This window comes from Tinamus guttatus, unplaced genomic scaffold (assembly GCF_059628265.1).
Source record: "Tinamus guttatus ecotype Peru unplaced genomic scaffold, ASM5962826v1 Tinamus_guttatus_pri_ptg000247l, whole genome shotgun sequence".
In the NCBI taxonomy this organism is placed as follows: domain Eukaryota; kingdom Metazoa; phylum Chordata; class Aves; order Tinamiformes; family Tinamidae; genus Tinamus; species Tinamus guttatus.
The window spans coordinates 7,555,423-7,580,960 of record NW_028288781.1 but is presented as its reverse complement, the minus strand read 5'-3'; the positions used below and the strand labels follow the sequence as shown (position 1 = coordinate 7,580,960).

Below are 25,538 nucleotides of genomic sequence, written 5' to 3'. Positions count from 1 at the left end.
GGGGTATTTTGTTTGCTTGTTTTTACATTTCCCTGAGCTAAAATGTGACCCTGCATGTGCAGGGGGGTTGGACTAGATGGTTTCTAGAGGTCCCTTCCAACCTTAACAATTCTGTGGTTCTTTGGTTCTCTTGTCTTCTGGCTGCTTTGCAACCCCAGTGCATGCCCCACAAACAGGTGAAAAGGGGAGGCAGCAGGGCCCATGGTGGGGTCGGCGTCCCAGCCAGAGCCGAGATTGCAACCTCCATGGAGCGTGGTGCCTGCACCACGGCCTTGGCCAACAGTGCCTGTTTCTCAAGAAAGACAGGTCAGTGCTAGGAGTACTGCACACCATACACACTATAAACTACTGGCTGTGGGTTAACAGTGACACAGGAGAACTTTATTTCGGAACAGACTATCAGAACAATGCACGTGGAAACCACCGCCACCCTCTGCTAATACTCAGCACCCAGGAAGCCCTGCTGAGTCTGCCCTGTCCCACTTCAGCCGAGGCAGCTCTCCTCTGCCTGCCCTAAACTGGCCTCTGGGCAAACACTGGGCAGAACCTCTCTGGAAAACTTCAGGCCATCTCCGTGCTTCTCAGCCCTGTCAATGCTGCCTTGCAGACCCACCCTGAAGGCACAGCAGGGCCAGGAGGAGCGAGCCCAAGCAGCAGTTGGTTGGAAGAGGAGAGCTGCACCGGCAGTCATGATGACGGGGATGGCTAGGACACTGCTGCTGGCTGGGACACTGCCTCCAACCCCCTCGGAGAGCTGGCGAGAGGAGGGATTGAACACAGAGCTCAAATACGGAAGCAGGCAAAACGCTGTCATAGCAGGCACTCAAGAGGGAAGTGCTTAGGGCTTTCAGATTAGATTCAAAAGCCCTGTTTCATGCTTATCTAAACACCTTGCTGAACCCATCGCTGCAGGATGACGAGGGCTTGCTGTTTGTGCCTGCTTTATATATCTGCCTGACTTCCTTGCGGCCCTGCTGCAGCGCTCTGCGCTCACTGACATCAGTCTGTGGTTTGTGGGTTGTACTTGCTTCTTCTCAGTAACCAGCATGTGCTGTACGCTGGTGATGTGTGCTGACGAGGAAGGGAAAGGGGGTGTTGCCAAGGACAGCCGAAGCTCTGGGCAGAGGGCCCCAGGGCAGCAGGCTGACTGATGACTAACAAAACCATAAAACAACAAGGAGGAACAAACAGTGGGAAGTGCCTGCCCGGGGCCCAGCTCAGTGTCTGGCCTGACCGCTTCCGCCCCGTGCGGAAGGTTTGCAGCCCGGCAGAGGCCACACCGGGGCTGCGCATGCACAGGCCAGCGCTGCCCACGGGTATCCTCACTGCAGGGCCTCGAGGAACTCATCCTCCTCTCCGAGGAGGAGCGACTGCTCGCAGGAATCTCTCCTCGCTGCTGCTGCTCTGAACACTTGGACAGGGGAAGGAGCCATCAGAAGAGGTGCTACCGTGGCTTTGGCTCTGCTCTGATGCTGCAATGCAGGACAAAACATTAATGTGCAAGGGGGAGCTGGCTTGTCAAGCAGCTCACAGCACTCTGGCTCCCTGTGCCTGCATGTGCTGATTGCCCAGTATCCCTTCTCTGAGCCTATGTACATATGCTACAGCCCTCCCTCTTGGCTCTTCCAGCTGCAAGTGAACGTTGCCCCTGTCCTATGTTGCCTTCCCTGAACCTTTGGGATACTGGAGAGCTGCCCTCAGCTCTTGTCAAGGAAGGGGGCTAGAAAGGCAGAACAGGGCCTAGCTGGGCCAGCTGAAGATGACAGACATACCTGCTTGGGCTGGTGCCGCTCCGGCCGCTGGTCCCTGGGCTGAGCTTGCTGCCTCTGCCCGGGTCTGCGCAACACATTCTTCAGGTACTTGTAGAGGTTGTTTTTCAGGTGCAAGGGGTTGTAAGTAACTTCCACTTCCAGGCTGTTCAGGGCGCTCTGCTCAGATGGAAGAAAGCGGCACATTGGAGGTGCAGTGTGATGGGTGGGAGCTGCAGCATTTCAATCTGGGGCTCAGGGTGGGTGGGGGGAACAGCGTGTTGGATTTTTGTTTTCCCTCCCCAGGGATAAGCGCTGCAGATGCTCTTTGCCATTGTGCAGTCATGGGCAAAGGGGCCTCTGGCTGTTCTGCTAGCCACGAGGACTGCTCTTGGCCATGTACGGAGCAATAGGTGTCTGCACCTTGATAGATTTCTGCATTCCCTTGCAGGATACGGTACTATTCCTGCCGTGCACCCAGAACAGGCCAACAAGCTGGAGCACCCTGTCTGGACACTGTTCCCTTCACACTCTGCTTCCTAATGCTTCTCTCTCCCAATGGACTGGCCCCTGTTTGCTCTGCCAGGCCCACCACCCCTTGTTGCACCTTCACCTCAGAGTTGCTGCCTCTTTTCTGCTCCTGCAATCCCCTCCACTTGCCCTGGCCTTGCCCCTGCCCACAAGCCTCGTGCATAGATGTCTCCTGCCTTGACAGATGCTTTTAGCTGTTGGAGATCTCCCCATGCAGCTCCCCCTGCTCTGTGCAGGGGCTGTCAGAGTAGCTCCATCACTAACCACCGTGTATCCTCAGAGGAACTTCAGTGGGGGAAGGATGGGCAGCTCTGAAATCAAGAGCATGGGGCCTTTGTTTTTCTGCCATTCAGGTCTCTCCCTTGTGCCCTTCAATAAGGCAGGCTCCAAGTCTTTCTGCTCTACTTTGGGGACCGTGACAAAAATCTTGTAGGGTGGGCTCTTCTCAGGCTCATCTGAGAAGTACTGCAAGGCTGTTACAGCAGCAGGAAATAGGGTCTCTTTCATACTTCAGGCCTGGGACTTCTGCTTCTGCATTCCAGTGGCTTCCCAGCCTCAGAGCTGAGGGAAATCACCATCCCACACAGCAACATTGCTTCTATGGACAGGCATTTACTGTTTGAGAAGAAAACTGCAAGGCATATATACATATACATATATATAAAAATATATATGTAAACTCTTGGGAGGAAGTTTTGGAGTGCTCCGTTATACTCCAGCTGGCACTAGACATTTTCACAGCTGTTTCTTCCTCTTTTCATTTACTAAAGCCTGCAGTCAGGGCTCTGTCCTTTCTGGCAGCACCTGAAGCAGAGCTAGAACACTCAAGAAAAACACATAGGGCTGCACAACAGGAAATATAGAACCCGGAGTCTATTGGAAGAAACAGAGACCCCTTGTGTTGATTTATCTTATGCCTAAAAATACTACCCGATTCCTGCAGTGTGAGGAGATCCGTGTTCCCAAGCAATAGGGAAGATAAATACATCCTTAGCAGCAACAGCATGTCCTGTGCAAAAAATGTGATTATTACCCAATCCCTGCTTGCACACATAGGATTTTTAATATGTGTTCTTGTGTAGGGTCATCAGTGACTTGCCTCTATAGGGCCACACACTGTCTCAGGATGCTCAGCTAGGAGGGCTGGGAAGGTTGATGGCAGCAGGAGCTCTCTGACGGCGACTGCTTTGACAAGCAGCGTGGCAGAGTCAGAAGGGATGATGATGTAGTAGGAATGCACCATGATGTTCCAGCTTGGACTAGTGTTTTGTGGCTCACACTTGGCCAAAAGCATCCAGTTCCTTTTCTAAATATCAAAAGCCAAAACCAATATGATCAGTGGACGCTAGTCACTTCAACACTTTCATTGTATGGGTTGCTGGGCTGAGAGGCAGAAAGACATTCATATATATCAGAAGGTGAACTCTATTTTGCATTATTTGGAGGATGACTCGAGTTTGTTAACCAAATATGTGATGATTCTTAAAAAATATATACAATTTTGATTTAAGACTTTCTATTTAACAAAAAGTCCTTCACATTCTTAGCTTTGGTTAATTATTTTCACAATTAAAACGTATTTCTATCTCCAACCCAGAATTTTATACCTCATAACTGTAAGCATTGGATTTCTGATAGACTGGGGAGTTTTCTCTTAGCTTTTATATACAGTAGCTTCTTTCCATTGGCTGGAAGGACTCACAGGCCCAACTCTAACCTATGCAATGAAGCTACAGGTTTTGAAACATGTTTTTGGTGGAAGCTAGATGGATCTCACCAGATGTGTCCTGGTTTTTCCTTTCCATGTCAATCCTGCTCCATCACACTGCAATTTGCACACACTCACCAGAAGACTGTAACATAGAGCATGGAAGCTGTGTTGGTTTGTTTCTAGTTCATCCCAGTCTAGTTGCCAGCAGCTCGTAGGCTTGATGATGAAGGGCAGTCCATACAGTACTGACTCACAGACCCCTTCTGCCTTCAGAGCTCTGAAAATGTACAGCTTGTGTCAGTGAAGTGCATCCAGCAGGAAGACTCTGTCTGGGGTTGGCAAATTCAGCTTGTCATGACAGTATCACCTGCAATACTGTTACAAGCATTTGCTGTCTGTATTGCTATGGCCTGTCACGGTGAACTCTCAGAGAAGTAAATTTGCAGTGGAAAGGACTGGCATGTCTTTCTTGCTGATCAGCACTGAATTTAGCACTCCCCAGCATGTTCAGCACTCTGCTTTCAGTACTGACAGAAGCATGTCGGATCTTCATCCAGAACAGCTTCTTAATCTGTCCTCTTGGGCAATAACACACCCTGGCAATTACATCCCCTCCTAAGTGAATTTACTAGATTGTAACTATCCATCACTTAAGCTGTTACATATTGTGCTCTGCTCCTGCACATAGCCAGCATCCCCCCAAAGCACCACTGCACGCTCTGCAGTGCGCTGCTCTGGTCATGGGCGGTCTACAGACAGCTACACAGTACTCCTACCTACAGGCTGAGAATCACTCGAAGAACCACCACACAGATGGGTGTAATTACGTACAATTTTGAATATAAGCAAGTCCCAGAAAAGACAGGAGAAAACATCACTTTTCTTGTCATTCTGCATGCCTATTGGCACACACTGCAGATGGGAAAGAGAAGGAATGCTTCCCTGAGCTCACCTAGCACTGTGAGGCTTTGCTTGATTTCTTACCTGTTAGTCGGCTGACTAGCTCAGTCTCTTAAGGAGAGTTCATCACTGTACCATCAGGTAGGGAGGGAAGAGCAGTATTATATATGGTATACTGGGAGTGACAGTTAGTTGGCCTCACACTTCAGGGAAATAATTATTGCCTGTGTAACATCTGCTTTCACTCTTCTAAAAGGCTGATACAACAGCATTTTGACTCTGCACTCCTTTCGGCACGTGTAGGTAGATTGTGCAACTGCACAACACTAAGAGTTACAGGGCACATCACGCATTAGGATTTTGCTCACTAGGACGCCAAGTCCCCAGTTCCTTATGTTGATGTTCCTAGTTGAAACTGCACAGAAAGAATGAAGGCTGCTACTACCTCAGCCTTCCAACCACCAAGCACAAAGCATAAGACAACACTTACTTTACAACTCGAAGTCTATACAGTGCTGTGGCTGGCCAAGAAGCCAGCTGGCAGGATGAGCTCAGGTCCGCTGTTCGCGTGCCATCAACTAGAGCTGGGTCAAGCAATCTCTCCTGCAGATCACACTTCAGACACACTAAAAGAGGGAAATTGGTTTAGATTGCTGGAAATTACAATGCTTGTCACACGACATGCTCAAAGTACCTGCATGTTTGCTCTCAACAGCAGCTACAAAGGAATCATAGAATCATTATGGTTGTAGAAGACCTTTAAGATCATCAAGTTCAACTGTAAACATACCACAGTCCGTCTCTTTGCAGGTCTGATTTGAGGTCAGACTAGGGGTGCTTTCCAAGCACAAAACTACTTCTCTAACCTCTCTCCAGTAGAAAAAAAGGAAATGACTTTGTGGTCTTTGTAGCCCCTATGAAGAACAAAAGTAAAGCCTGTGACACAAGGCAACAAGTTTTCCCCATTTTGTACAAAAGAGACACTACCACGTCCCTCACAGCCAAGCACTCCATGTGTTCCTATGGATGATGAACTGATGTACAAGGCCCACAGCGACGCTGCACAGAACCCAGAGCAGAGCTCCAGCGTGTACACTGGCCTCTCCCTTCCCTAGAATGACCTCTCTGCCACCCTGTCCATGGCCATGCTGGTAACTGATTGAAAAACAGCTGGTTGGAAACAGGGCTGGCAAACTCTGGTCTTGGAGCGGACTGCCCGTCTGCCTGGGGTAAGACAGAGCAGAAGCAGATTTCCTAATCCCACACTGCGTTTAGGGCTACACTTGCCTGCCAGCTAATCTATCTGTATTTGTGGGGAAACACATCACTCCGGTATAATACAACCTATGCAGCAATATCTCTGGCCTTTTACGTACTCTTTGATTGCAGCAAGATGGAACAAAAACTGACTATACACACTATATCACATTGTCTTGTTGGCTATAATAAGGCAGTGTGTAAAGTATGAAATTCAGTGTTACAATGGAGGAAAATCAACTTTTAACAAACTATCATAAAAATTGTCTATGCCAGTCTGGAGGCTTTTATGCTGGCTGCTGTGTAAATGAAGTCACACCAAGCTTTCTGATCTGCCTGATGCAGAGCAAACCTGCAAGACAGAATATCAACTTGCTTCCACACTGGACCTGGCCCATGGACCACCATCAGAAAGCAGATACCATGGCAGGTACCATCTGCTGCCATGGTAATGGGAAGCTGTGAATTATAAAACAGTACCATATTTCAGAGGCAGAGAAATGGGATTACTTGTATTTCATGTGCAGATTCCCATGGCAGTGCAATGGTGACAACACAGCCAACAACTGCTTCTGGGAAGCACCCACCTCTGCTATATCTATTGTCCAGTTGCAGTGCTCACCCAAAAGTGTGTTAGGGATTGGAATTTAGGGCCTTAAAGGAAAAAAATGCATAAAGCTTATACATTTTCCTGTGTTCTTAAAATATAACTCCTGGCAGCTCCAGATGTAACATTAGCTATTTCCATGCTAAATCAATATGTAGAAGTTTAATCTGAATCGCTTTGTAAAGCAGCATTTATTTAAGTGCAGTTTTGGCACAGGACTTTAGTATCAAGCACCAGGAAGATGAAGTTTGGGACCACATAATTGAAACAGAAGGTTCCTGCATCTCAGCTATGTCAGGTCCCTTTTATTTTGACCAAGTTGTTTAAAACTCATATCCTCTTCAGGGCACGGAAATGGAATATTGTGTCAGCAGCTGCAGGACATTTCACCAAACTTGATGTTGTCTAAGCAGGAGACTCTTTTCAGTCTTTGAGAACAGAAACTACAGAAAGACCTCAGAGTAACCCAGAGGCCTCACACTGTTCTGTAAATGGGGGAACATGCCCTGGAAAGGCCTGGTTAATCTGGAGGCTGTGGGAGTCAGGAACTCCTAGCAGAAAAGGAAACAACATGAAATACTTAGACTGCTCTTGGTGGCAGTGGCGTGGCCAAAGCCTCCTGACGGAAGGAGGAGATGGAGCTGTTCTCTGTCTGTGCCATAGTCATGGAGCCAGGTTTTAAGCAGCATCTCCAAGCTGATGACACTGTCCTCTACTGTCTGAACATCAATGTCCATTCCCAGGATTGCAATGTCTGTAGATGAAAATTGCAGAAACATTTTCAGCCATAAAAAGAACAATCCTCGGCCTTTTCTACCATACTATACCCAGTTAGTTTCTCAAGAACTTTCTCACAGGAGGCACTTCAGAGGCCCTCACCATGCAGATCACAACACGGTACTTGATCCCAGCCTCCTCAGAGGCGTCCCCAGGCCAAACCAACACCCTTCTTAGTGGAGGGGCAGGTGAATTGGCTGAGGACTAGTAGTGTGAATGGTGCAAAGAAGTCTTACTTTGCTGTACTCTGGCCCTGAGGACTTTTCTCAGCAATTTTAAACCATTCCCTGCCTTGCCCCAACAAGGGACACCAGATACATGATTCTTTGTGAAATCAGAGAGACTGCAAAACCAAAATACTACACTAATGGGAAACTTCATAGTAGCAGGAGAAAACTACTACTACTAACGTAAATGATAAACACCACTTTGCAGCATGGCCCCACAGCTATAGTGCTCAACACCCTCCCTGCCTGTTTATAGGAAACTCTAGTCACAGGCCTGAGAAGAGCAGAAGCGAAGCTTGACCTGGATCTGACCAGCACCCTGAAGAGCTGCTCGGTAACAGTGATCTCTGAGTTCAACATCCTTGCACCAACAGGCAAAGCTATCCACCACAGCTACCCCTCAGTCCCAGACAAAGGAAATGAATAAAGTTAGGAGACTTGCTCAAAAGAAATTAAAAGGTGAGGCCAGAAATGCTTGGAGGGACATGGCAAGTACTTAAGATACCACATTGGAAGTACAGAGCAAATATATAAATTCCTACAACAACGGAATGGAAAAATGGATGCCAGTCTGGCTGGACAGTCAGAGTTAGAGAGATCATAAACACCACGAAAGCCTTTCAAATAGAAGCCCAAACTCTAATCACTGCAAAATAATAACCCGAAGGTATGTACAAATGAGAATGTACCATAAACTCTAGCAAATAGAATTTTAAAAGACATAATGGACAAAGGTGAAAAAACAGAATGTGATGAACCATTTGCAAAAGGCATAAAACATGCAGTATGTCCCTCTGCCAGCTTGGCAGCAGCAAACAGCCTGTGTATTGGTATTATAATGAGATTCAAAGTTCATCAGACTGACCTGCCACCATTGCTGGACTATGTGGCTTATCAGCTGCATGGTATGACCAGGTTGTCGCCTCTGCAGGGAGCACAACAGAGTTTGGCCGCGATGTCTTCCCTCCGCTCCAGCCTCCATTCCCTCATCCTCTGCATGGCACCACCACCACCAGGGAAGCCAACAAAGTTTGGCCATGGTGTCTCCATTCTTTGTTTACTCTTACTAGTGTGTGCTAGGAGGGCAGATTGTGTTGCCCAGGGAATCGTGGAGAAGTAGATTCCGCACATACCAACCATGCTGGAAGTGGTAATTGTCTTTCACTTCAAGCAAGGCTCTGTAATGACATAACTTCTGTTAGGCCCTAGTTTTTCTCTAATTTCCCCTTTCTTGAGCAATTCTCTCACAGGGTAGGTCCAGCATCTGTCTGGCACACCAGCTGCAGTGAGAAGACCTGCAGAGGGAGTTTGGCAAGGAGTCAGTGACTGGCTGAGCACGTGGGCAGCAGGCGCAGCGTGAGCAGTCCTTCAGGGCCAGGCAGCCATATCCCCTTCGGTCAACAATTTCACTGCCTCCCAGACAGTAGTTTCTCAAGGTTAACGCAGCTAAGATAAGGAAATAGTTCTGGCAAATAAGAGAGGACTCTCGGGACATGCAAGTGGGGTCCCACTTTGGCATCCACCCATGTGTCAGACCATGTGTGCAGCAGTCTCACACCACGACCCCTCCTCACAGCTCCCGGGCTCCCTGTGCTGCCTGCAGTGCAAGGTTTGCTGAAATGATTTTGCTCGCTGTTGCAAGCTTCTTTAGTGAAGCAGATGGTCTAGTAAATGTTTTCAGTTCATGTAGTTGGTTGCTACGTTACTTCTTCCATTTTGAAAGTAAGTTTATACCAGGCTCTTCTAAATAGCACTGAAGTATTCTGTGCTTCCAAAGCACGATAAAGATGAAACTTTGCTTCCTATTCAGTGATTTATGTTTGGCCATCAGCCACTCTCGAAATTCTCACCTCCATCAGGTGAGATTTGCAATGAGTTTCTTCTTTTATTTTTTTAACCATTTGTAGTGCCATCCTGAAAGCACTAAATTGAAACGGCTTGGTATAAATACAGATATAATGTTCACCTCAGCTGTAGTGTTTTTGCAAATTATGCTTAGAATTTCACTTTCGTGCCACCTTAAATAGTATAACCACACATACTGAAATAAATGACCATCTTGTTTTTGAGGTTTGATAAGAATAAAACAGTGCTACTGTTGCATGTAAAAGATTTGCCTGACTGCCCTAATGTTATACATGAGTACTTGCTATTTCCTTTCAAGAACTCTGTGATTAACAAAACTTATGTCCTTTATAACGTGAAGCAAATAATTGTATAGTAATAATCAAGAGTTGTAGCTCTTCTTTGCTAATCTTTCCAAATTTCTTTAGCTTCCAAATCTGCACCAATGCTAAAGGATAGCGCTTGCTGATATATAACAGAGTTCTTCAGCTTATTTCTTTACATTAAAACTAGATGTCTTGATAAAGGCCCTGGATCTCTAATAAAACTGTATCTCTGTGTTATAAAGGAAATGAAATTAGGTCATAAACATAAAATCTGTAAATATGTGGCCAAGATAGCTGTCTGCTAAAAGAAATACTGCGGGCTTAAGTTATGGTAAGCTTCAGTTGGGTTTTGGGAGTAAAGACCTTCAAAATGGAAGCTTGGGTTGAAAAATAAACGTTACAGGGTCATAAAGAACTTATTGATGGGCAATTACGCGTTACAGAAGCAATACAAGCTTATGAGCTGAGATAAAATATTCTAAGCATAAATAAAACACGTAGCTAAGCAAGGGGAAAGAATCATAGAATGCTTAAGGTTGGAAGGGGCCTCTAGAGGTCATCTAGTCCAACCCCCCTGCACACGCAGGATCACCTAGAGCATGTGGCACAGGACTGCGTCCAAGCAGGTTTTGAAGATCTCCAGAGAAGGAGACTCCACAACCTCTCTGGGCAGCCTGTTCCAGGGCTCTGTCACCCTCACTGTCAAGAATAAGTTCCTGTGGAACTTTTGGTGTTTCAGTTTGTGGCCATTACCTCTAGTTCTGTAGGTGCCCACCAGTGAAAAGAGGCCAGCACCATCCTCCTCACTGTCTCCCTTGAGGTACTTATAGACACTAATTAGATCCCCTCTCAGCCTTCTCTTCTCCAGGCTGAACAGGCCCAGCTCCCTCAGCCTCTCCTCACAGGGCAGATGTTCCAGGCCCCTGCTCATCCTTGTAGCCCTGTGCTGGACTCTCTCCAGCAGCTCCACATCCCTCTTGTACTGTGGGGCCCAGAACTGGACACAATACTCCAGTATTGCCACTGAGGATAGTGGCAGATACCAGACCAAAGTGAGAGCTAGTGGTTGTCTTGCTGTCAGAAGTCATGACGTCCTGTCCCATTTGTACTCACCATCACTACCAGGCTCTTCTGCTGGCACACTCTGCTCCGCACCCTCAGGCTCCAGCAAGTCTCTCTTCAGCACCTCAATGATTTGTAGTCTTCGCAGACTCACAAGATCTACATCTTTTAACTTCTTTTCCAGCTGCTTCACCATTTCTTTGCCTGACTCGCTAGTCAGAATTGTAATCTGAAATAGATACCATAAAGTCAGTGCAAGAGCTGCCTCTAACCCTAATTTGCTGTCAGCCTGCATAGCACAGGTACCATGGTGGAGGGAGGAGAGAAGTAGTGCTAAGATATCTATTCAGGAGCGGATTTAAAGGCATCATTTAAGCTTTGGCTTTATTTAAGCAAACATTAAGTGGATACAGAGGCTCAGTGCAGAAATGCCAAGAGATTTTGTGCCACTAATGGAACAAGATGGAATGGGACCTGGTTCAGGGCATGACACAAAGAGTCTGCGACTCACTGTGCTGAGCCAAGATGTTGGGATTCAGACCAGAGAGTACTTAGCATGCTGTTTGACTTTGCACTGATATTCAGTGCCATTTGTACTGGCTGTACTTGGCATAGGAGAGACTCCAACTGTTGTTTGTGCAAGTGGCACAACTAAGTGTGTATAGATAGCAAACATAACGATCACTGTGGGAGTAGTGGGACCAATTGCACTGGCTTACTGTTAATAAATTCCGTACTGATATAACCTGTTACACGTTATCGAAATGGTTGTGCTGCTAGTTCTTGGGATTCAAGTCTAAATCTCTGGCCCCTGTCTTTTTTTTTTTTTCTTTTCCTTTTTTAGTAGCTCTGCAATCCAGTGATTTTAAGACTTTAATTCACTGGCTTTATTTTCTGTTCTTCTTGGCTGAGGAGAACAGGGAAAGGTAAGGCTACTTCGCACTCAAGCTTCAGTATTACAAAAGACAAACGAAAATATCTGCTCCTCATCACTACCGTAAGCCATAGCTTACTGTTAATCACCACCCAACATAAAGATTTGGGGTCTGATTTGTAACTTGACTGCTTGGAAGGGGCAACCACGATGTGCTTCCTAGAAGCAGCTGTTCTTACACTGGGAGATACTCGAGCTGCCGCCTGCCTCTAGGAACTGGATGCATTTCTCACAGAGCTTTGTCATTTCCCAGGCCTCTGCTGAGGACTGTCTGGCTCTGCTGCTGCACAGAGACGGGCAGGTAGTGATTGCACTGCTGGACTCCTCAAGTCTCCTCTCCATTGCAGCAGGGAGCAGAAACTGCTGAATTTATCCACTTGGGAATGGGGTCGTCTTCACATCCCCTGTCCTGCAGATACTGCTGAGGTTCAGTTTCACTGGTGCTGCTGGTGTTGCTCTCTGAAGTGAGGACGTCGAAAGAGTATTTTCAATACTTTAATAAGCATCAGGGATTTAACAAATTATGGATTGCAAAAATCTGACTCTATGCTTGCAGTCAGTTAAGAATACTTTTACCTCTTTGTAGTTTAACTGTTACAAAAATGCGATTTCCTGAAAACTGCTTCTGATTTACCCAAACAAGGTGCCAACAGTTCTCACGCGCTGTAAATGCTGCCCGCCCAGGTCTCACTCTAAAGAAACTGTGCTTCTGTTACAACTGTAGCACTTCCTTAAGAGCTCACATTCAGCGCGTGCATCACGGGCTTCTCACACCCTGCATTTCTGCCCCCAGCTGCTGCCCACAGTGCTGGAGATGAGCTCCGTGGCCGGCGCAGCTCCCGTGCCAGCCCCGCGGCGCGGCCGGCTCCGGGCTGGGGAGCACCGTGGCTCTCCGTGCCTGCACGCAGCTCTGTGGCAGGCTTCTCCGCGCGGAGGGAACTAAGCGGAAACCTTTCTCTGGTTTAACTAGGTGATCTCCTGAGGTCCCATCCAACATAAACAAGTCTGATCCTTTGCTGTTTCTTTCTCATCCATGATGCCAACTTCTTCTGTAACACTGACCTTCCTTTGCCTGCCCTTCCCTCATGCACTGCTCCTCTACCTCTGCCTCGGATTAGAGCCTTCCTGGTGACAAATTGAGGTTTACCCTTGTTAGAGGGGGAACAGGTATTCTGCAGGTCACTGCCACCACTTGTCTCTGACACCAGCTCTGCAGCCATTCGTTCTCGTGCTGTGTCTGTGCTACAGGAGGCCTTCCACTCAACCCTCAGCTATTTCTCTCAAATCAGCTGATCACAGTGAACATACAACTCAATGGCACAAAAGCTGGCATGGTATTATCAGTTCACAATATCACTTGCCTGCATGTAAAAAAAAAAACTTTCAGGTTTGCAATGCAACAAAAGAATACTCCACAAATACTTCAAAGTGGCCCAAAGCAATAACTTGTCTGTATCTTCTGATGACTGCATGGAGCAGTATAAGCACAGCAACAGCAAAAGTGAAGGAAAGTCCCACTGAGCATGCTGCCCACTTTTGTTTTGTCTTTTTTTAAATCATGGTTTTCACAAGGTATTTACAAAAGAGCAATGCTGGATTGCAACAGAACAAAAAGGCAAGGTGCATTTAGGTATGCCTGGAAACCTTCCGTGGCAGGAGGCAAACAGAGGGGAAAGCCAGAAGAGTTTGAATGGAAACACAGCAGAAATACAGGTCAGCTCCTCAGAGGATGCTGACCTGACCTGCAGCAGTTAGTGTGGCCGAAGGAGAGCGAACAGTTAGCAGAATAACAGCGCTGTGATTACTGTCAGGAACACCTCGCAGCTACAGCAGAGGCAAATGGAGGCAGGGAAGAGGCAACAACATGGGAGATGATCGCTTGCGTAAAGGAAAGATGACTCACACAATGGCTGACCCTAGAAGCATCTCCAGAAAGATCAGTTTTGGTTTCTGCAATGGATGAGAGGATAGTTTGTATTATTGCTCTGCCATTTTTTGGAAACATGGTCTTTTGTCAGGTGAAATATCTTTCTCTGTTACAGTGATCACCAGCTCTCATTTTTCACCAATGGTTTGAGAACATTAGGCACTCTTCTGCTCCTTTCTTAGCACCTTAATTATTTGGTGGTCCTGAGGGAGATGAAGACCAAGGCACTATTTACATTCCATTTAGGTCTGTGAAAGACTGATTTGATCGCCGCATTGAATTTCATTTAGAGGTTAAATTTATGCAGCAGGCAGAGCTGAAAAGATTGCTAGTTTGGGAAAAGCTTTTGTCTTTGAAATTTTACACAGAATTAATCCTTCTACTGAAACTTCCTTTGGGTAACGTGGTATATTACCATTTGGAAGGTTTCAACTCTCTGTGCGAAAATCCAACGCACCCTTCAAATCTCTACCTACTTCAAGTTATTTCTCAAGTTTTTTTTTTCTGGATATTTTCCAGATGAAATAGGAATAACACTATAAATTGTATCCGCTAGTGAAGCCACAAAAGAAATATATTTTTTTTCCTCCCTCATCATTTATTCTTGAAAAACATTTGATACCCATGTCACAAACAGCCCAGGGGGAAGCATGACAGTGAAAAAAAGGGAATGAAAGATAATTAGCAGGGAGCAACTCAGAGGGGAAGTCAGCGGTGGCAAATGTGACTGATGCCTGTGGTATTTGCTATTTTACAGAAAGAAGGAAATTCAAAGCCTCCGATGCTGGCATCAGTCTGAATGTGGTAAAGGAAGGGGGTTACATGTTCAGCTGTCAGGAAAAGGCTTCTAGGGCAGCAGAGAGTTCTTACCTGTCCAGCTGCAGGGGTTCAGTAGTACTGCGTGGGAGAATCCCTAGCAGAGAGGCTCTTTGCAGCAACTGAAGTACAGTTTGCTGCAGGAAATTTCCGAAGAACATCTACATCTCCTGGGTTATAGAATTCTTCTCCTCCCCTCAGAATCTCCCAAGTCAGAATCCATGCACGTTTGAAAATGGGTTTTTCTTTGCTCATTGCTTGGATTTTAAAAATAAAAAAATACTACCTCATTCTCTGGTTTGGGTATGCTGGTATACAAGTGTTGATCAGGCTGCAGCTCAGACTAAACATGACAGCCAGCCCTGAGCTTCGTATTGATCCTATTCTAGGGACCTTCCAACCCTAACCATTCTGTGATTCCGTGAGCTCTTTATATGGGACTGAGCATGCAGGTCTGCAGGACCAAGTTAACGTAAGGAACCATGAGAACTCACTGTTACCTGCTGCCAGGAAGATGGACATTTGTTTACCTACTGGAATTATTAACAAAGTGATATGTGATCAAATTAATCCCAGAGTGGAGGACACCCAGTGATCCAGGCTAATCCAAGCAAGTGAGAGCATATATAAGATAGCAAATTGTCAGAAGAGGAGGAATTAGTGTTGCATCTAGGCACACTGTTCCTATAAGAAAATGAAGTGGGATGTGAGAGAGAATGCTCTTAATGCATTACCAGCTGTACCTTAATCAAGGCCTTACAAAGTCCAGAATTGGGATAAAACGCTGTTGCACCAGGATGAACTGGGATTCAGCAGGCACGGTTCTGCCTGGAATTCTCTGGGGAATAGGGAGAGCAACCAGGTTGCACCATCCTTTTTGTGTCTACTGCAGATGTGTGAAGGGGGTTATCCCTTCTAGGGACACACACTAAGAATAGACATCCTGCTCCACACAACTTACAATGGTCTTTTTCGCCTTTCCTTGGACAATAAACTGTAAGGAAGCCCTGTCGGAAACTGCAGAATGGGAGCCCTGTGGAATTCCCAAGCTGTCCCAGACAGAGGAAAATGGAAACTATAAACAAGTACTCTGTTATGCCATATACTGACCATATGTTCATTTTACTCTGAAAAATGACTTAAGGAATACAGTGCCAAGACAATGACAACTCCATACACTTTCCCTGTCCTTTCCTATCTCTCAATGAAATGCTTTTCCTTTGTCTGTATAAATGCACTTTCAATGAATCGTGGGCAAACTTTAAGGCACAATGTGGACCACTGCACAAATGTCTTACTGATATCAGTGAAAGTTCCATATAAAGACTATAACCACAGCATGTAACTGCAGGCTCAAAGGAAAATCATGTCCAGAAAGTACTTGGAATGTCTTTGCCTTCGATACATTTCTGTGAAAGTATTCAAAATAAAGCGTAAAAAATGACCAGTTTTAAATATCTGGAAATTAAATTCATTTTTCCATGCTGTAAGGTAAGTGACCCTCCATAAGTAATGCAAACCTGAATGTGACATGTTCCAAGAGCATCCAGCAGACTGTGACACAGGTCTCTTTACAGGGGCTGATTTGTTAATTTCTTCTTCCCTCCCATGGTAGCCGGATACCAGAGACAGTCATCTTAATGTGAAAACAAGTGGCAAGTCTGGTGGACACTGTCACCATCTGCCCGTTTTCTTACCTCAACCGAACTGTTAGTCGAGCTTCCTGCTGCTGTGTGTCTGCTGTATTGTTTGAACTGCTGCAAGCCATCCTGCACAGCCTGTACCACTCCATTTCCCCCCCGTGGGAAGCAGCCTTCTCTGGGTAGGGAGCGCAGCTCGGATATGCAGGTCTGAACTCGTGCAAAGTTCTCTTTCACTTGCTGTAAAACAGTGTTCAATGATACTGAAAGACTGGAAACGTCAAACTGACAGTAAGAAGTGTTTTTCAATATGATCGACAAGGCTTTGGAATTTACTTCATCGAGATAAGACTGAGGTCAGGAGCTTTGCACTATTCATAAAGCAGTGAACAGTGATATGAATTTAAAAAATAGCTAGTGGCTATAGCAGTATCAATACTCATCAGTACTCCTCAAGTTTCCAGCTCCCCATGCATTGCCTGCTGCTAGCCAAAAATGCATGGCAGGGAGAGTCCACATCTCTGAGCATCCATTATACTGAGGCAAAACCCGATATATGAAATGACAGATGCAAAAATTAGAGTCTTTGGTCTATATGATATCCCCAGTACGAGGAGAGGAGAATACAAGGAGAACAAAACACAGAGAGCAACCAGGTTGCTGCTCCTCCCAGCACAGCCTCTCCTCTGCAGACTGCGCTTGTGGACGGATGCTCTGACTCCCTGCAGCTCTCACAAATAACTGCTCTTTCTTTCAGCACACTCACCACAGGGATAACTACGAAGGGACCAAACATTGATGGAGGGCCTGAGGACCCTCTGTGGACCCTCTTGCTTCAAAGATGAAGCACTAGGGCAAGTGTTAAAAGGAAAATTTATTCTACAGCTGTCACCTGTAAACATTTCTTATTCTTTAAGGTACCCAGCTCTTCCTGATTGCCCCAAGGACAGATAGTCTGATTGAACTGGTCGAACATTTCAAATGCACAAATTAGTAACCCCGTAGCCCCATATTCTCTGTGTTACCTCATTACTGGTCACACATTAAGGATTTCTGGCCATACTCTCACTGCCTACTAGGGTGATTTACACATTACTTACAGTTCAGTGTTGCTGAATCCTTATAATCTATATGTTACTTAACAGTTTTTTGAACTTGGTATCACTGCATACTGGTCATCCAAATCCACAGATGGCAGCCTGCATATGGACCAGGCTGGACTGGCCTCTCCCAGCTGCTCCTTCTCTGCACAGCATTAGTTGAGGCTGCACACTACACCGTATCCAGCCTAATCTCCCCTGAGCAAGGACAATGCTGCAGAGCACCAGGGATCCAAAGATGTTCGGACCATCTCAGCTCACATGAGCTTCAACAAGACCTGAGACATACTGAGCAAGTAAACGGGCAAATTCTGGGCAATGGAAAGATTATTGATGAACTTTCTAGAGATTCCTTCCAACCTCAACTTCTGCAATTCTGTGATTCTGTGAACTCTAGCAAATCTGTTTGAAGCAATTTGAGATATTACTGCCAGAAATCACCTTTCTCTCGAAGAGGCAACACATGCTTCACTTGCTTCAGAGGCTTAGAGTTCTGACCCATCCAGTAGCTCCTAAGCAGCCACAGTTTACAGCAGGATGGTCTGGGTGACTCAGTTACGAACCAGCGTGTGTGTTCACAAATGGCTCAGCTGTTTCTGCAAACAAACTGGGACAGAAAGCTGAGACATCTCAAACCTCAAAATGGTGGAGGTGGCAGTTTTAAGGAAAGACATCAAACTGTGCACTGGCCACGCTCTACCAAGATGTTACTCTAACCGGTGCCTGCCCCATTATATTAATTCTGCTGTGAGTTTAGTAAACTTTAGTAAATGTAGAGAGCAAATAAATGGAGCTAGGAGCCTCTTCAAACTGCTACGGCAAAATTTGTCTGTCAGCTCTCTGATTTCTGTGGATGTCTGCCCTGAAATTTCAGGAGGCAGCTGCAGCACACAGGCATAAATCAGCAGTATTGCTCTTAGCAGTGGCAGAAAAGTACTCAGCACACCGGAGGGCATCCTAAACTCGCAGTAACTACCTGGCCCTTGGAATCAGCACCAGCAGAGTTGCATTTTTCTCATACCCACACAGCTAGTTTAAATGTTCATTTAAACAAGTCTGCACAAGCAGCAATTTCAATTCTGGAATGTGCCGTGGAGATAAGTTAAGCTTATAAGTACACACTGGAATGGTTGAATATTTCTGACTGCAGGTCACCATTAGACTAGGAAACTGCTTTGGAGATCTCACTAACAAGAACAGTGATTAAAATGTTTTAAAACTTTCTGACACTAAAGCAAGCCCATTAAATATATGGCTAATCTTGGATAGTACTCATTAAAGATGCAGAGGTTAACTACAAAAACTTCTCAAAACCCCTTCTGAAGTTATTCAGTACATTTTTTTTCCAGGTGGTAATGGAAACTATTGAAGAGAAAGTTGCTGTTCAGTCTAAAAGATGTGGTGTAAGGGGGTGTTGTTGCCCCTTAACAAGCTGAAAGAACAACAGGTCCTACTTTATAAGAAGACTATATGCCCAGGTAAGAAATCAGCCCAGAGGTTTCAGCTCTAGCTTGCAAAATTAGATGCATTTCTGCTGGTCCAGGATGGAGTGAATCCTCTAGGAAGGTAGAGTGTGAGCCAGAGAGCAAGGGGACATTCTGTATTCAGCTTGGAAGTAACAGCTAAGCAAGTGGCTTTATGTCAGAGAAGCGCGGGTACTCATAGTCCTGCTGGCAGGAAGCAAGAGCCCTCAACATCTGAATTAGAATCCCATATTTATAGGAAAAAACAACAGTCCTGGTATTGTGGAGAAGGTTGAAATGGAACAGAGATGTTTAGCAGACAGAGATATAAAGCTATTCTTGATACCAGAGCCTGAAGAAGACCCAGATACTTGCATCATTCTTAGTGAAATTAGGTCCACTGAAGAGGACAGCCCTCCCACTGTATTTACTGCCTACAGTAGAGAATGAACAGTTCTGAAAGACAGCATTTAGTACCAGCAGCTGTTTAAAATAGATAATTACTAAGCAGAAAACGCAAGCAAAGCTGCAGAGGGGAGCAGGGGCTCGCAGGACAGCGGGCCAGGGTAACACATCGGGCCCAGGTCCTGACACAAAAACTGCCTGCGCTTGAGGGTGGACATTGCCAAATTGGACAAGTGCCACAGAAATACAATATTGTGACAAAACAGTCAAGATCTCAAGTCACGTCAAAAGAAGGACAGGTTGTTTTCAGTTTCCAGTATTGGAATAGCATCCAATAACTAAATCGGTTTTGGGGGCAGGGGGCGAAGTGAATACCAAAAAAAGGCTTAGAAGTTATTGAGGGACTGCAACAATGATTTACACTAAGATTTATGGCTTGTTCTCTTTCATTTACGAGCTAGAATACTGAGAGAGGGTTGGAATATCTTTAGAGGAATAAAATATGAGATATAAGCAGTTTCTTCAATCAAGCCAAAAGAGGAATCATGAACAAATCCCTGGAAGTTAAAGACAGTAAATGTAAATTAGGAACCAAGTGAAAATCTCACAGTGACAATGATTAACCACTGGAAGGAAATATTCTAATTATTTAAGTATTCACAGATCAAAAGTATCTCTCTGGAGGAAATGTTTTAATGGTATATGAGTATTTTAGTAAAATAGAATGCAAAGACAGACATCGATCTGATAATTTCTCTGTCCTTAAAAACCTGTGACTGTCAGAATGAGGAGTGGTTGTTCAAACAAGCAAGAGAGCCCAGTGTGAAAAGTCTCATGATGGGCTGTGGTGTATCTCGTCAGACATGCACTGGCACTCCAGTGATCCGCGATTCCCAAAGGAGCTCTGAGGCTCCCGTCAGCCGGCACGGGCAGGAACGGCGTCAGGAGACACCTACCAAATCCAAAAGAAGGTGTTTGGCCCACAACACTTGCGAACTAATTTGGACATAAAACAGGATCACAGAAAACATGCCTGGAACCAGTTTTGAAAAAGATTGTCTAGCCCATCTCCGCATTCCCATGTCAGGATGAATTATATGTAATTTCATCCTAAGGAGCAAGACAAGCATCTGTTCTTAAACTCTCTAATCAGAGAGATTTCACAGTCTCTCTAGGCAGTCTTCTGTATGCATCCTCCTAGTTATCCTGGTCATATTATCTATAATTTATTCCATAGAATAGATAATCTCATTTGCCACAGTTTTCTTGCAGATCACATTTTCTAGATTTACGATCACTGACGCTGGCTGTTTTTTTTTTTTTTCATGGTTAGTCTATATCTTTCTTGAGATATGAAAACCTGAAAAAATAATCTAGAGAGTTTTTATCCTTGCTAAATAAAATAGACCATACTGGACTGCATAAATGAGAGTGCTCAGTATGGCTATTTCTAATAGTCTGTCTTAATAGATGCTTGTAAAATTTATCTCAAACTTTTATTACAGAGCTGCTGATAATTCTCCATGTGTATTTATGCTGTTAGGTATCCACAGACAAGTAAATTACTTGTTCTTATTGACTTAGATCTATATATTCAGGACATTTCTCAAGTTTGTCAAAAATACTTTGAATTCTGATCCTTTCCTCTAAAATTCATGGAACCCCTCCCAAATGGAAATGTTTGTAAAATCAGTAGTTGTACAGACCATTTCACCATCCCAAGTACTACAGCTATAGAATTGTATTTGATAAGCTAGATAGAGAACCAATGCAAACAGTTTCAATAAGCAGAGTATGGAATGAGAGGGAATCCACATCTGAATTTATAGAAGAGAACAGAACGAAGCCTAATTTATGCACATGAGCAACTTCACACATGCAAGACATGACATCCCCTAATTTTAAGCAATAAAATCTACTTCTTCCATTAAATGTAAAAAAAACAGAACAAAACAAAGAAACTTTGCAAATTATTCATTTTTTTTAGTTATAAACTTGTACTAAACGCTGACTTTCTTTGCTGAACTGCAACAAGCTACCGCATTCCTGTTTGTTAGATCCCATGAGATAAAATTTCACTCCTACCATAAAGGGAAGCAGACACTCCTGGTGGTTCTGCACCACATAGACACTCAGCAGGGGAATGCGGCAGGGACCTGCCAAACTGCACGCCAGGCAGAGTGTGTTTTCCAGCGCTTCGGAGAGCACTGAACAGGTGCTGGTCCATGAGGGTGTTGTGACATCCACGATGACGATCCGGGATGGCTGCTGGGAATGTGCTTTAGTAGCAGGAAACCCTCTCCGTGTTTCTGAGGTCAGTTTTCTGGAATTCATGGCTTCTGAGTTTTGATACCATCTGCACGAGAACAGGAAAAATTCCTATTAAAAACAGCAATGAGAAAAGGACAGCATGATGCAGCAAGAAAATACTGCATACACATAAATGTTACACTGTGGAGCACAAAGAACAGAGCTTTGTCCTTCAGAGTGTTTGACACGAGGGGTTAGCCTTCCCATCAGTGACAAAAATATCAGTATCTGTAGCATTACCAGTAATCTGCTGAGTACCCAGCAAGGTCACCAGTCATCAGAAACAGGCTCCAGAACATGCATTGCAGCAAGCCTTAAAAAATTTGCAACGTCAGAAACCCCGAGACAAAGTATGTTTCAGCCAAACATCACCTTGGATTCTCAGAGGTGGAAGGAGACGCTGGGAATGCTGTGGATTCCCAGCTGGGCTTAATGCGTGTCACAGAGCTGGGCCAAAGGACGCTGAGGTTTGCCAGCCCAGCTTGGCAGATCTGGGAAGCGCTGCAGGCACAGACTGCACAAGGAAACAAAAGATTTGGGCTCCTCAGATCCTAGATCTTGTGTGTGTGGGAACAGAAGAGGTGCTACCGTGCCTCAGGAGCCCATGGCCCCAGCGCAACCAGAAGCAAAAGCGCGTGATTTGCTTCACCCCACCACCTTGTGTGTGTGTTTCCTTTCCAACGTCTCGCCTTTCACCCACTACGCACCCTTGCACGTATAGTGCTTACATGGTGGTGCTTGGGGAGTCTGCCCAACAACCTCTAAGAAGATTTGACCACTTCTGTGGAGTAACATATAAAGTAAAATATCTGTAAACAGTAAAATATCTGGAATTAGAATAAATGTGCTATTAACTTATAAGGATAGATTTTTTAATGATGTAGAAAGAGTGTTCAATCAAAACTTTGATAGGCTCTTAGGGAAAAAGCAATGATTAATTACGATCTTTCCCTTTAGTGGTTAGAGAGAGTATTAAAGAGCGGCTGCTAGAATCACAAGTTTCACATTTCAGAAATGGGAAGTCTGCACCTAGGAGTTCTTTGAACCGTCACTGTCAACCTTTATTCATGTAACAACTGTAGAAGTTCCGGGGTATCTGCAATGTTCATGTTTAAGCAATGAGCACACAGATTACAAGGGCCATTTGTCACAGTGAACCCAGCAGGCAAAATGACATAACCACCACCACAGTCAATAACCAATGAAAAAACGACTGTATCACCATGGGAAATAGCCCTCACTAAACATTAGATTTTAATGGATTATCTTAGATGGCATGACCAGGAGCATCAGCAGAGTATAATTCTATTTCTGTGTGGCATTAAATTTAAACACACTTGCTTTTAGTCACCCTGGCACTATAAAAAACCAGTGTAGCCCCCTCACTGAATAGCAGCTAGTTAATGGAGAAATTGCAGATAATCCCAGAATCCCAGAATGGCTGAGGCTGGCAGGGACCTCTAGAGATCACCCAGTCCAACCCCTGCTCCAGCAGGGACACCCAGAGCACAGGGTGGCATCCAGGCAGGTTTGAAGATCTCCAGAGAAGGAGACTCGACAGCCTCCCTGGGCAGCCTGTGCCAGGGCTCTGGCACCCCCACAGGAAAGAAGTTCTTCCTCACATGGAGATGAAACTGCCTGGGGTTCAGCTTGCACCCGCTACCCCTTGACCTGTCACCGGTCACCACCGAGAAGAGTTTGGCCCCATCTTCTTTACATGGTTAACTTGTCAACCAGAACTCTCAAATCTCTCTCCATGGAGCTGCTTTCCAGTAACTCAGCCCCTAATCTGTAATATTACAGATATATAAAACTTAATGAATAAACATATACTATCTAATATTATATATAATAATATTAATAATATAGAATTATATTTTATATATTACATGCTGTAATATAATATGTAATATAGTAATATAATTCTATAAATAAGGATTATTCAGTTGAAATATTTGAAATGTTTCTACTGGGGTTCTATAGCAATCTATTTTTTGCCTAATTAGATAGCAGATGGAACATACATATTACTTAACTCATAAATCTTACAGAAGAATCAAAAGTAATTTACAAATAGGTGCATTTGGGAAGTGTCACTACCAGCAGCAGTGCAGATTCCCCCTGTTCTGCACTTGTTCTGGGACACTGTTAGAGGCAGGTTTGTGGGACAGCTGGGTCTTGGGTCTTAGCTGGTGTCACTAGTTAGCACACTTAATAGCTGGGGGTTTCAAATGATATGGTTTAAAAATGTGCCATTTTTCTGATTAGGCTTCATGATCCTGAAAAATCTGAGTATCACCAATTATTAGAGAGAAAATAAATAAATTTTTAAAAGTAAGTCACGGAGAGAATGGGCTATGATGTGTGCATGGCCCCTGATGCACCACTTCTGTGCATACAGCCTCCTGGTCTAGCAAGCCTTGTAAGGAAGACATTTATTTTAAAAGTTCATAATGAACAGAATATACTCAAACAAACAAACAAACAAGAAGACCCAAAAGAGCACAAATTCAAGCTACTGAAAATAAAATTATTCAACATTCTATGTGACAAAAGATATTACTCATTTTCCTATACACCAGTGCTAACAGCCAATTAAAAATAAGAGGTTTTAGAGTTGCCCTTTTACAACCATGAAATCACCAAACCTTAGTAAGAAGAGTCACCTAATTGTAACGTTAAGGTAACTTTTTATAACCTTTTTCACATCTCTTTTGCATAGAAGGAGAGGAGGCGTAAGGTGATAGTGGTTTAGTAATGAGGTATTATCTATTTCAGAATCACTGATGATGATGCAGCAAACCATATTGAATGTCCATGAAGCAAAGTGTTGGCAGATAAGTAAAAGAAGGACAAGCTGATGTATAACCTAACATGTATATCTTAGGATTTTTCATCTCTGCAAATGTCTTTGAAAGGATTTATTTAAAAAAATGAATAAATTAATTTTACGAATGGCACAAATGGCAGAGCACAATTCATGTGCCAAATCCTGAGTGTATAATTCCTCGTTATATACTAGTTCCTAAGCCTAATTCCCATGGCTCCACTCGCGATGGGGTCAGGGTCAGACGCCCCCAGGGCTCCACGCGGGCCGGGTCAGCAGGCCCCGCTGGTGGCCGCGGGCAGGGCCGAGGCCCTGCTCTGCAGCAGCCATGGTGGCCCGCGCAGGGCGGCCCGGCCTGCGGCAAGGCCGCGCGAAGGCGGCACGAGGAGGCCCGGCCCCGGGCGCGTGCTGCGGTACCTGGGGGCGCCGGGCGCAGCTGCTGCGGGCACCGGCTTCCACAGGGAAGCACAGCCAGGACGCAGGAGCAGGGCTGGGGCCAGCGTCGTGGGACAGCCGCGGCCGCCTCCTCCCGCCTGCACAGGCGGGATCTCGGGTGCTCGGCAGGGCCCTCCCACACACGTGTCTCATGTGCTCAACACACCCTCTCCTCACACATGTACACGTGTGCGCAGGCGGGATCTCGGGTGCTCGGCACAGCCCTCCGACACACGTGTACACGTGTATACAGGTGGGATCTCATGTGCTCAACACATCCCTCCCGCGCACAGGCCTCCCACACGCGTGGGTACAGACGTGCTCTTGTGTGCTCCGCACGTCTCCAACACGCGTGCAGACACAGGCACACACATGTTCGTTGGGCCCGCAGGACACATGCACATGTGCTCGCACTCACATGCACAGGCGCCGGCACACGCACTCACACGTACCTGGGGGAGCAGAGGGATGGAATTACAAATATATGAGCAATATCGCAGCCCCAGAGTAAAAACATAATCCACAGTCCTGCTCCCCTGCAAATGGGAAAGAAACAGTACCAACATTGATGCTGTAGGGTGCAGAACCACCTGGTTCCATTCAAAATCACAAAATATTTTTTTTGGCATTTGCCAATGTGCACATGAGGGCTTCAGCCTGGGTGTGCTGGTTCCTTTTTTGCAAAGGTGT

The 25,538-nt window shown here is 45.3% G+C and overlaps 1 protein-coding gene across 1 annotated transcript; it reads right to left on the bottom strand.

The window, feature by feature from the left end:
• Positions 1-1,320: 1,320 nt before the first annotated feature.
• On the bottom strand, positions 1,321-21,610 carry M1AP (meiosis 1 associated protein). The gene is made up of 9 exons (XM_010213891.2): positions 21,362-21,610; positions 16,366-16,548; positions 11,043-11,220; positions 7,335-7,508; positions 5,381-5,516; positions 4,126-4,267; positions 3,379-3,585; positions 1,773-1,928; positions 1,321-1,472 (listed from the first exon to the last, which is right to left on the bottom strand). Exons 1-9 carry the CDS (start codon positions 21,608-21,610, stop codon positions 1,323-1,325), a joined length of 1,575 nt encoding a protein of 524 aa, XP_010212193.2. The 3' UTR covers positions 1,321-1,322.
• Between the last annotated feature and the right edge of the window lie 3,928 nt (positions 21,611-25,538).